This window comes from Mustela nivalis, assembly GCF_964662115.1.
Source record: "Mustela nivalis genome assembly, chromosome: 10".
NCBI classification, from domain to species: Eukaryota; Metazoa; Chordata; class Mammalia; order Carnivora; family Mustelidae; genus Mustela; species Mustela nivalis.
The window spans coordinates 70,517,943-70,530,540 of record NC_139029.1 but is presented as its reverse complement, the minus strand read 5'-3'; the positions used below and the strand labels follow the sequence as shown (position 1 = coordinate 70,530,540).

General features: G+C 38.6%; 1 protein-coding gene across 1 annotated transcript in view; it reads right to left on the bottom strand.

Annotated features, from left to right (window-relative positions):
- The window catches only part of CLCA2 (chloride channel accessory 2), a 36,773-nt gene that overhangs the window by 9,207 nt on the left and 14,968 nt on the right, over nt 1–12,598 (bottom strand). The window contains exons 9-13 of the mRNA XM_082686697.1: nt 11,607–11,713; nt 9,097–9,321; nt 6,333–6,603; nt 3,037–3,296; nt 2,508–2,535 (exon numbers count right to left, since the gene is read on the bottom strand). Coding sequence (XP_082542823.1) covers nt 2,508–2,535; nt 3,037–3,296; nt 6,333–6,603; nt 9,097–9,321; nt 11,607–11,713 — 891 coding nt within the window. The remainder of the gene's footprint in view (nt 1–2,507; nt 2,536–3,036; nt 3,297–6,332; nt 6,604–9,096; nt 9,322–11,606; nt 11,714–12,598) is intronic.

Below are 12,598 nucleotides of genomic sequence, written 5' to 3'. Positions count from 1 at the left end.
GGAGGCAAGTAGTTTGAGATAAGACCAGAGAAGACTCATAGAGGCTCGTAGAGGCCCTTGCAACCTACTCTAATGATTTTAGAGTTTAATCTTACAAACTGTGGGGAAGCAGGGCAGTGACATGACCCCATTTCTTCCTAACAGGTCACTGTGGCTGCTCTCATTAGAGAATGGGCAAACACTGGGCTGTTGAGATAGCCACTGCAACAGTCCAGACAGGGTAAAATGGCAGGGTGGGCTGGGTGACGGCAGTGGGGAGGAGGACAGAAGTAGGCAGTTTGAGATGTGATTTGGAAATAAAACCAATACAAGCTGGTGATAGGTTTGAGTATGGAATGGTGAAGGAGAGAAAGTTGGTAGGAAAAAAAAAAAAAAAAGAAAGAAAGAAAGAAGAGAAAAAGAAACCGCTCCCAGATTTCTAAAATGAGCAACTTGGAAGGAGAAGCAAGCTAAAGGGAAGGAGACTGGTTTGTGATTCCTTTAAAATATCTATTTGAAGATGACAAGGAGCCAGTTAGACATGGATTTCTAGCTCAAAAAAGAGATTTTATTTAGATTTAATAATTTTAAACTTATGAATTGGGAAGTTATTAGCCTATAGATATTATTAAACCCATACGGGTTAATGAGGTTACCTAATAACAATTTCAACTGTAATGATCAATAGCATTTACTGAGTCCCTGGATCATTACTTGCCAGGTACTTATTTATCTTACATGTATCGACTAATTTTCCTAGCAATGCTAGAGGAGAGTACAGTTATTACAGCCCCCCTTTTCAAGATGATGCAGCTGAAGCAAACAGAAACTAAGTAACTTGCCCAAAGCCACACAGCTAGCAGTAGATGGAGGAGCGAGGTTCCGAACCCAGGCAGAGTGGCTCCAGGTGATAGGGTAAGAAGTTTAGACCTGAGCTCTGAGAACTGCCAACACTTAGAGGCTTGATAGAAAAGGAGGAGCCAGAAAAGGAGCCTGACTCCCCCACCATCCAAAAAAAAAAAAAAAAGAAAATCCAGAGCATAAGAGGTAATTGTAGAAGCCAAGAGATGACAAAGACAAAATCAATCAGTTGTGACAGACACTGCTGAGAACTGACATATATTCTTTGGACTTAACAGCAGAGTGGTCACAGGTGACTAGGGCTAGAGCTTGGGTGGAAGTCAGATTGCGGTGAACAAAGTCAAAATTGGAGGTGAGAAAATGTCGGCAGCAAGTTTAGACTAATGTCAAGGAAGTTGATGACAGGGAGGTGGACAGTATCTGAAGGGAGACAAACAATAAATTTTTTTAAAAATATGGGATGATAATTCATGCTTGAATGCTGCTCAGACGGGTCGGTAGAGTGGGACCATGAAAGGGTGAGCTCTCAAGGCCTCTGGATGGGATCCAGAGCAGATCCAGCAGAGACACTGGCCTTTGGAGAGGAGAAGGGTGCACTCTTGTGTCTGGAGATTTGGTGGCATGAAAATAGAGCAGCTCCCATTATTTAATGAAGTGTGTGCTCAAAGTGGTCTTCTAAAAGTGAACTGATAAAGTGAATGTTATATTTAGTAGACATGCCTAGGGAAGTCTACCTTTTTCTTTCTGTGCTGCTCAGAGCCTCTACAAAATACACAAATAAAAAATACAGTTGAATATTACTTTTCCAGTCTCACTGTATATTAGATGCTGATATATGTATCCTTCAGACTCATAGATTTTAGAAAGATACCAGACAAAAAGGAAGCCTTCAAGCTCTTCAGTAGGAATCAAGTCTTATTCTGCTGGCCATCCCAAGTTCCTAGGACTAAGCCTATCACCTAGTAAGCCTTCAAATACGTTTGAGGTATAAATGAAAGAAGGGATATTTATTTATAACTAAAGTATTATATCTATATGTGAAATCATATCCACGCTGTAAAGCCATGTTACCTTGCAATTTGATTTACACAGGTTTTGATGTAAACCAAAGTAAATACACAGGAAAGTAAATTATATTTTAGGCAAAACTAAAATTATCAGGAGATGCAAATTCACTGGAGCATCTTGAGTATTTTCTACTTAAGGGTACTTAAAAACCAAAAATATGGAATCATGTATATGGAATAGTTATGATTAGTTATAAGCTGCTAAAATTCATGAAAAGTGTTCATAAAGATTCTGCAGTTTTGGAAATAAGAATGTTAAGAAATGCTTTCTGAGATTGTTTAAAATGATTACAGAGTATTTTTGTTTGTCTTCATTCTTCACACACTTCATTAGATAATGGGAGCTGCTCTGTTTTCGTGCCACTAAATACTTTAACCACTGCTTCCCTTCAGGAACTATAACAATGGTGTTAAGAAAAGACGTATATCTTCTATTTATTTGGTACTTTTCCCTTAAAGGAAGAAGCACATCTTCAGGAATCAGTCAGTTGTCTGTAACATCCAAATTCACATTTATTCAGGAACTCATTTTTGTGTGGATTGTTTGGGCTGTTTGCTTCCTTCTTTCAACTGCTATCAACTTTTGCCTCTTTTTCTTGCCTAAACCTCGATAGAGGAAATACAGGAGCTGTGAGTGAGAAAAAAAATCAATAAATTTCTTTTAATTGTCAATAATTTTGATGAAACAGCCACAAGAAAGAGGTCAAAATAATGACTAAAATGAATATACCAAATATCTGTGGGAGTTATCTATTGCCTTCCTGATTGACTACTTTGAATCACTGAGGATTGAAGAGATAGCACAAATTATATATTACTTAAGCATAAAGGGTTTTTTAAAAAATTTTATTTGATATATAGAGAGAGATCACAAGTAGGCAGAGAGGCAGGCAGAAGAGAGGGGGAAGCAGGCTCCCCGCTGAGCAGAGAGCCCGATGTGGGAGCAGAGAGCCCGATGTGGGGCTTGATCCCAGGACCCTAAGATCATGACCTGAGCCGAAGGCAGAGGCTTAACCCACTGAGCCACCCAGGCACCCCAAACATAAAGGGTTTTGAAATTCCATCTCTCTTTCTCATTCTCTTCTTACTCTCTCTCTCTCTCTCTCTCTCTCTCTCTCACACACACACACACACACACACACGCACACACACACATACACCCAGATATATATATATATATAATGATGTTACTCAAATAATGGTGCTCATGATTCTTACCATTTGCTATGTAACCTGGTACGTACATAGCACGACTGCCTGGAATAGAATAGGCTAGGCCGCTTAGGCTGGGGGAGTGACTGACATGCACTTTCAAGCTATATCTACCATTTGCAGCAAAGGAGAAAAAATATCTTGAGTAAATTCCATCATTTTTTATAATATCAGCACCTGCATATATAAAAAGAAAGCTCAATATCACCACTTGTCATCACAGTTGATTACTAATATTTGATTAAATCATTAAATAATAAGCTTTACACTGATTCTTTCTTCCCATTTTAGCAAATCCAGTCATGGTCATAGCTACTTTTAATATTAAAATCCAACAGTTCCTTAGCTTCTCCCTGTGATTCCTTAACTTGTAAAAAATTATTTTCTGAAGGTGAATGAATTGGGCTTCAGTGCTAATAAAACATTTAATAATTAAGTTTAGAGCTCTCCTTCTTACCACTGAAAATACTAGTTTCTCATGGAAATCAAACATATTCTTTTTGCTTATGGTTATAGACTCTTTAAGATAAAAGCTATTCTGTTCCAGGAAATAAATATAGATGCATATATACACATTTCATATAATTTCAAGGGATTTATAAACACCCTAGAGCCCTGATGAAAAAAAATCTGGTAGTTTAAAAGGTAATGTGAAATTAATTTCCTCATTAGTGGGTACATGGAACTGTTGTTCTAGATTCTGAGGGGTTTGCTGGCTTGGGGTTTGACAGGCTTTGGTTCCATCCACTGTAATTTGCTTCAGGAGGCATTTGGAAAGCTTGGCCAGTGCTAGACTTTCCTTAAAGAGCAGTTCAATTGCGAACCAAGTCCATGGCTGAATACTGGGGAGGCCCAGACTTCAGGACAGCAGTGCAAGGTATAGCTTAGCCCAAGTGCAGAACACATTCACTCTTCAAGTGCAGTCGCCCGCCCCGCCCCCACCCCCAGGCAAATGGCTTGTCCTATCTTGGAGTCAGTTCACACCACACACTCTGCCTTGGCCCCTAGCTCTGTATCACTACTAAAGTGCTCTCAACTCCCCACTGCAAAGGCAGGGCTACTCCTTAACGTGAGAAAAGTAGGAGTATATTGAATTAAAATAAAAAGTGCTGAGCAACTTATTCTCATAATAGGTCTAAAAATTTTTTATCTATTGGAAAGAAATAAAATCTTGGTATTTAGTGGTTTACTGGTTAATTAGGTCAATCTATTTGTTAAGAAATGATAAAGGAAAATCTCTCCAAGCCACAGTTACTACATCCACCTCTTTTAATCCCTGATTCAGAAAGAAATGGGAAAGAACACTAGCTTGGAGGTCGTGGGACTTGGTTTTAAGGTCTGGATTCATGAAGTAGTAGCGGTGAAATAATCTCTCTGACCCACAGTTTCTACATCTATAAAGCAGGGGCAACTTATCTCACAAGACTGTTGCATTTTTTAATCTCAGAGTGTTCACGAGAAAGCACATTTTAAATTATAAGGCACTTCATAAGTGTACATTTTATTATTGTTCATGAATCTAACAGCATATAAATACTACTTCCATTATAAAAATAAGTTTTAGCTATGTGTTAAGTATGGGGGGGGGACCTAAATTTATACATTCGTGCCTAGGCAATACTTTCCATTGTTTCTTTCATTAGAGTATAATATTTTTTTGAGTGAAAGAGTGTGAGCAGGAGGAGGGACAGAGGGAGAGGGGGAGAGAGAGAATCTTAAGTAGGCTCCATGCCCAGCGCATACCCAACACTGGGCTTGATCTCATCAGGCTGAGATCATTACCTGAGCCACAATCAAGAGTCTGACCCTTAATCAACTGAGCCACCAGGCACCCCTAGAGTATAAATTTAGACATCAAATAAATGAAATGGTTCCAGGGAATAAATATAAAAGCTGCTGGGTTGACCCAGGTGATCTCTCCTAAGAGAACAGGATCTATTCTCCAGGCTAGCCCACAGGTTGAAGCAAAGGAGAAGCGTTCTGCAAAGTGTATTTTTGGACTATATACAGAAACTAAAAGGTGTGGCCATGGATAAGCAATCAGAGCACGAGACATTCATTTGGATCCATTTCAACAGGCAAAATGAGAGGACTTCTCTGCTGATCCTCTGAGGTAGATTTGAACTAAAATCCTTTGAATGAACTTTTGTCTCACAGACATCATAGGGGATTGCCATAGCAAGATGCTAGCAGCTTGCCAAAACCAAGACTCTTGAAAAATCATTATCTTTCAAACACCAGAGTGCAGGAGTGTGGTTTATTAGGAGATCAAACACTTGTGGCTACCCACATAGATTCTGAGATTCTGTTGTCCTTCTGAGAATTTAATTTAGGTAAAGAACAGAACAGAAAGGATAAAACAACAAAGGAGTTTGTTTTTAAGTCAAAAAGAGTCAGAAAGAGTCTAGAAGCTGCTATTTCCCGGCCTGATGCTGTGCTGTGTGTGAGGTGTGATGACGAGGTTCTGAACTCCATGTGCAGAATGAGTGCTTGAAGCAGGGTTTGTTTTTTTTCTTTCTTTGACTTTGTTTTCCCAGTGGTGGGAAAACCTCCATCATGATTCCGCTAGGCTTGCTGGCCTGATCATCTTGTGAACAAATCACACATGTAAACTCATAAACACACTGGCTCTTCCCTCTTATCATCCCTGCTGCTTGGCTAAAGAATAGTCTGGGGTTATCTCCTGGGTCATACAAGCAGTTTCCAATTTTCCCTTCACTCCTGGGCCTGAGGAGATCACCACTGCATCTTACTTCTTGAGTTTTCATTTGCTATTTTAATTGTCCAATCTTGTTATTTCAGTGAATAATACAGCTGGCAAACCTTAGAGGAATATGGCCATGTCCCGAGGACATAAAAGCCTGTTCTCTGTGACCTCGATGAGCTGCTAGTGTCACTGGCCAAACAGAAACTAAGACCTAGGTGTCAAGCTACTTCCTCCCACCCTTTTGTCCACCCCACAGCCACACCAAGGAACCTGAAGGACACTTCCCGAGTTCACATTCTCTTTCCTTGTGCAGCTGGGACCCATAACTACTCAGTACGTCAGTGACTCTCTTCAGGACTTGAAAATCTCAAATGATTCGATGAGAAAAAGAATCGAATTGAAGGACTTTTACAGATAAGTTTAAGATTGATACGGCAGCATCATAACACAACAACAGCTCTTGAGAACGCGAAAAAAGACAAAAACGACATGACATTCCTAGTTACCTGCTCCATTGTCAAAAAGGTCCAGTGCAACAGGGTCTGCAGCCTCTGGCTCAATTATAGCGGTTACAGTGGCATTAAGAATGGGATAAATCCCCTTTCTCACATTTGCATAAATCATCACTGGATGGGGGAAACGGGTGCTATCTCTTTCCACAAAGGCTTCCACAGTAGCGGGGGGCCTGGCTGAGCTGGAGGCACGAGAGGTCACTGTCACTTTCAAGGCTTGACGAGAATGGTGGGTATTGTTCAGAGTGTAGGTCCAGAGCCCAGGCTGCAAAACAAAGTCTTTTTGTTTTGTCACATGTGAAGGAAAAAACCAACCCTTAATTTTAGCACATAAGTCTAAGCTCCTAGGGGTTTTAACCTTATTTTGTTGATGCTGTATCTTCTGAATTAACTACAGAAGAATGTCAGGAAAAGTAAGATCTGTTAAGGGATAACAATTCACTGTTTACATGGCTTTCACAGAACAACCCACTTTTATTGTTAGGTAACTCTTTAGGGAATTATACCATGAACTTCTTTGTAGGGAAGACATATTTTAATTCACATTTTTAGAAAATGATGATGTGTCTGGCTTCAAAGGATTTTGTAAATATTAATTTGAGCCTCTTCACCCAAAAGAAATTTCAATGTTTTTATTCCTTTTCTACAATTGAAAAAATTATAGTAAGCTAAGTCGATGATTATGATTTATGTGAATTCGATTAAAAAGCAATAGTATCCTTCCTTCCTTTCATGTCCTTCAACCCCCACCCTGATATCCAGAAATCTCAAGCAACAAAACCCACATACACTACTGCAGACCAAGAAATGGAATACAGTTTTTTAATAAACCAGTATTCTACAATGTCTGTGTTGAGGAATATATAGAAATATTTCTAACTACCATTGTCTTTTACCTGTCTAGGTAGCCTGGGGAAAACCTGCAAAAGAATATCAGAAAGAAAGAAAAAAAAAAGCTTAAACTACAAATAACAGAAATTTGTTCTTTGGATAAGATTAATATAAATATCCTTTTTTCCCATTCTTGCTGTTGCTTTTTTTTTTATTTTTAATTTTTAGAGAGAGAAAGAAAGAGAGAGAGAGAGAGTGAGCATGCACAAGTGGGGGGAGGGGCACATGGTGGGGGGGAGAGAGAGACTCTCAAGTAGGCTCCACACTCAGCACGGAGCCTAATGCAGGGCTCTGTCTCATAACCGTGAGATCATGAACTGAGCCTAAACCAAGAGTTGGTGGCCCAACTGACTGAGCTACCCACACATCCCACTGTTGCTTCTTATTAAACCCTAGAAGTAACAGGGGGAACACAGTAGAGCTTGAGAGGAAAGAGAAAACAGCAAGTGGTTAAGTTTTGACTCAATGTGGAAAGTAAAGATGCTACCACACCCTACCCAGCCTACTTCATTGGGATTCATGTGCTTGGCCATTTTCCTCTGAGGTCATAATTCAAGTATTAAGATCATCTATTTATTCTTTTCTTTCTTTCTTTCTTTTTTAATAATCATAACATCAGTAACAGACACTCAATACAAATTTCCATATCAAAACCTTCTCTTTGGATGTAATGTTTGTTTTGCTACAGGGCACCTAATGCAGACTAAGAGGTCAGGCAAAGGCAAAAAAATAGGTAAAGTGTTCTTGGTTTTTATACAAAGAACATGATGTGGAAAGAACATGATGAGTTGAGAAAAAAGTAAGGAGGAGCAGAGCAGAAAGTGTTTGGGAAGAGGGTTAAGAAATTAGCTTGGGCAAAAGTCATAACATAAGTGGCCTGATATATATCAGTAATCACATGGATTTTATCCTGAGACCACCAATGAGTTTTGAATAGGAGATAGGTTTAATCAGATGCATGCTTCAGAAGAATCAGTGGGGTAGAGATGAAGCCCAGATGCAGGGAAGCCCCAGCAGAGGCTGCAACAGGGATCTGGGACCCAAGAGAACCAATAGTGCTGAGGAAGGACTGCACTTGGGCAGTGTACGAATGGACCTTGTTAATTCACCACCCCACTGAGAACCACTAGTGGTTCTGTTTCGCTTTAGGACTCAAGCTCTTCTTGCTTTTATGGGTATACAGAGCCCTTGCTGACATGGCTCCTGTTTGTGTCTAACCTCATCACTTCCTCTCTTTCTTTCCCCTAAATCTCTACCTTCCATGCTGCTGTGTAGTTCATCCATGTTGACCTACTTGTAGTTCTATGAAGAGCTATATTCTCTTTTTCTGAGCCTTTCTATGTGCTATTTCCTCTGCTGAGAATGTCGTTGACACCTCTGGCCTCCTTTATCCTTCATATTTCCATTTTGATGTTTCTACTTCAAGAAGCAGTCACCTTCCCCCAAAGCCTGTGCATCATTCCTGTATGCTGAGTACGCTGTTCTCATTCCTACCAGGGTATTTTATTGTAAAGCACCCAGAACAAGACCCAGCACATAGCAGATTCTCAAAAACATGTATTGCATATATTCATATTATAAATGAATTTTGCAAAGAAGAAATTAAGCAAAAAAATTATTTGTACTATGCACATGTTAATTTCTACTATTGAAGAGAGAAGACTTTGATATCCATTATTTGATGTTTTGAATATACCTTAGTTGTTTCTCTTAATTTTTAACATTCACAAAATGTGTTTGTATGAATTTAAAGTAAAATTTTGATCAGAATAGGATTTCTTTATAAAGTACACTTAATTACGTGATTCAACTGAAAGTTATGTACTTAATTACGAGTCATCATTATGAACAAGCTCACAGTACCTACCTCAGCAGTTCCTGGAACACAGAGACAAGCAGTCTGCAAAGATGGATTGGTGGCAAAATTATTTGTGTAGTATTTTCTTCCATTAGGATCAAGTAATAAAATCTCAGGGGGGCCACTGGTCTGCCATGTGACTAGAAAGGTAGTGTCATTGCCCACACTGTTATCCACAATCACAGAGTCTTTCAATTGATGGTGAGGTTTAACATTTTCACCTGTACTTTGGAGCTGTTTGAGGAAATACACATATATGTGAAAGTTTCTAGTGTAAGCATAAACTTTTCATCTTTTTCTTTATTTCTGGGCAAACACAAATAACTGGGCAAAAATAAAAATAATTTATTGACATGTACGATATTTAGATAAATTACTTTTCATAAAAACACCTTGCCAAAGCAAAATATTGTATACTATAGGAGTACAAAAGATATAAAATATTATATTACAGTTAATGCAAGTGTCCCTTCGTTATTTTTTACGGAGAGATTTTAGCTGTTCTCATACTAGTTCTCATCCAAATCAACATTAGCCTCAGCAATTATAATAACAAGCTTCTTAAAATTTTTTTGTTTGTGAGTGTGCCGAAGGGTTTAATTTATACATTATCTCTTCAGATACTTTTATGGGCACAGAGCCTAGTGGGAGGCTTAAACTCATGACTCTGAAATCAAGACCTGAGCTGAGATCAAGCCAACTCTCAAATGATGGAGCCACCTGGGCACCCCTACTTTTATATATTTTAATAAGGAATAAAACACTGAGTTTCAGGGGGCTTGGGTACATTAACATAATTATTTAACCATTCACCATAAGCCATGTGCACACACGTGTGTGTGTATGCATACAACACATACAGAGTGCAAGCCCATGACAGCACTGTGCGAAATGCTTTACATATATTATCTCACTTAATCCTCATGAAAACCCTCTGAGGTGAGTACTTTTGTTATCCACATCCACAGATGAGAAGACCGCAGCTTAGAGAAGTCCTGTGTCCAGTTGTCACATGGCAAGGAGTCGACACTGGGATAGAGCCCAGGCAAGCTGACATCAGAGACCCCACACTTAATCACTGTGTAGTCACAACAGACACAAGTCAGTAAATAACTTGGAAAATTTTTATTTATTAAATAAACATGCTGTGTAATGTTCTGTAATACTGCTCAAACTTGGAAGCATGTAAAATTTTTGGTAGATGACAGCAGAAACACTGTGGATTATTCGTTGAAGTCTATTTTACAAGTGTTTGTGGACTGCTGACTACCAGGACACATTCTGTGCTGGGCCTGAGCTGTTGAAAAGGATTTAGGTATAGTTTCTGCCCAAGGTCTAGTGAGGTTAATGACATATAACTGGGGAGCGGTGGCCAAGTTTGGGAACATGAGGCTAGTTTGAGCCGTATGAATAATATTTTGTTAAATTTTTAAAAAACTTTCTTGAACATTTGTTTTTATTTCACATTATTAAAGAAGAAATTATATGGTAGATTATTTGGAAGAGCCCATTGCAATCTAATTTATAATATATGTTCTCATTTATGGTTCACCTTTTCTCACTTCTAATGATGGAATTGTGGTTATTGCCTTACAGTGTACACATAATCTTCATGTTAAATATTTTCTAACAATAATTTAACTGCCTCCGTTCTTCCCATCAAGTCATTAACTTAGCAGGTTCACTTACCATCTGTAAGGAAACAGCAGATAAAATTTTGTCCAAACCCTCAGTTAGGTTCAAAATATCTTTAAAGCACCTAGAAAAACTCTGGCCCTTTGAAAATGGCTTGATTTGAGGAAGCCTTTGTGAGCAAAGTCTAGTAAATTGCAGTAGTCAGAGATATTTAAATTTTTTTAGAATTTAATGAAATAGTTGATACTGTTAATATGAGGGAGGAGCTTCAAAGAAGTTTTTAAAGAAGCCAAAAATGGTAAAAGATTACGACTGATGAAAGTTATTATAGAACTAAAACTGAAGACACGGTTTCTTACTTTTCTTCTTGGCCTTACTTCCACCCCACCTCCACCCTCATTTTGAGCTTTTAGGAAGGAGCACGCTCTGCTTCCAGATAGCAATTGGAGATTACTCCTAGGGTGAAGAAAAGCAGACATCAGGTAAAAGTGAATCTGGGCTTTGGTGAGACCAAGAAGCTCATTATAAGCCTTCTGTTTGGGTGCCTGGGTGGCTCAGTGGGTTGAGCCTCTGCCTTTTGCTCAGGGATTTCAGAGTCAGTGATTTCAGGGTCCTGGGATCAGGGCCCTAGTCGGGCTCTCTGCTTGGCAGGGAGCCTGCTTCCCCCCCTCTCTCTGCCTGCCTCTCCCTCTCTGCCTGCTTGTGATCTCTTTCTCTCTGTCAAATAAATAAAATCTTAAAAAAAAGAAAGCCTTCTGTGCAAGAATTACTACGTATTCAAATAAGATTAATGAGGCAGTTTGCAAAATTCATCTATTTTTCTTGCTTCCTCCTCCCTGCCCCTCCAGCCCAGTCTGTAAGTGTAACACCAAGCAGAACCTGACCTGAAAATGTTGTTGAAAAATGTCTCCGGTTCCAGAAGAAATTCTACTGAACGCATCAATCATGCTGTTGGAGTTTGAGTTATCTGGAACAAAGAACTTTAAACCTCCTGAAATACATGATTAGGATGTTAACTATTAAAATGTATAAAATAAAACAAAAAATAACACGTTAGGTCTTTTTCAACAACCTTTCTTATGGGGAAGGAGTTGGGCTTGACTTGCTTTGCATAGTATCCTACCGGCCACATGGTAAGCAGCAGAGGTGAGTGGTTTTATCTGTTTTGTTCACAGCCATAATGTCAAGGTCTAAGCCTCTATCTGGTATAGGATAGATATTTATTAAATATTCTTGTAAATAAAGTAATTTCTAGACAGCCTAGGGTAATTGCTATCTATCATTGCTATATATTTACATTTTCGTTTATATTCTGAAAACATTGCTTTCAATAATAATTCAATAAAATCCAGTTTTCAGTTTTTAGGTCAGAAATAGTCATTTTTATTAATTATAAGAAATATAAGATAAAATTATTTCTTGCCTCATTTGGAACAAAAAAATATGTATCTTACAATATGTTATGTGTCCTTATCATGGAAGTTAGTGCATTTAATCTTAAAAATTTTTACCTCTGTGATTATATATGATCAGATTGGTTTAACAAAGAAATGATAAAATTATATTTTCATTGTATCTATATAATTGGCACCTTCTAAGGAAAATATTTAAAAGTCAGGAAAATTTGGGGCACCTTGGTGTCTCGGTTGGGTGTCCAACTCTTGATTTGGCTCAGGTCATGATCTCAAGGTCTTGAGATAGTCCACTGGGAGTGGAATCTGCTTGAGATTCTCTCTTCTCCCTCTTCCTCTCCTTCTACCCCTTCCCCACCCCCTTCTCTCTCTCCCTCTCTAAAAAAAAAAAAAAAAAAAAAAAAGTCTGCAAAATTTTGGCAGATTTTAACAATGATTTCTGTGTTGTTTTCCTTAAGATAACG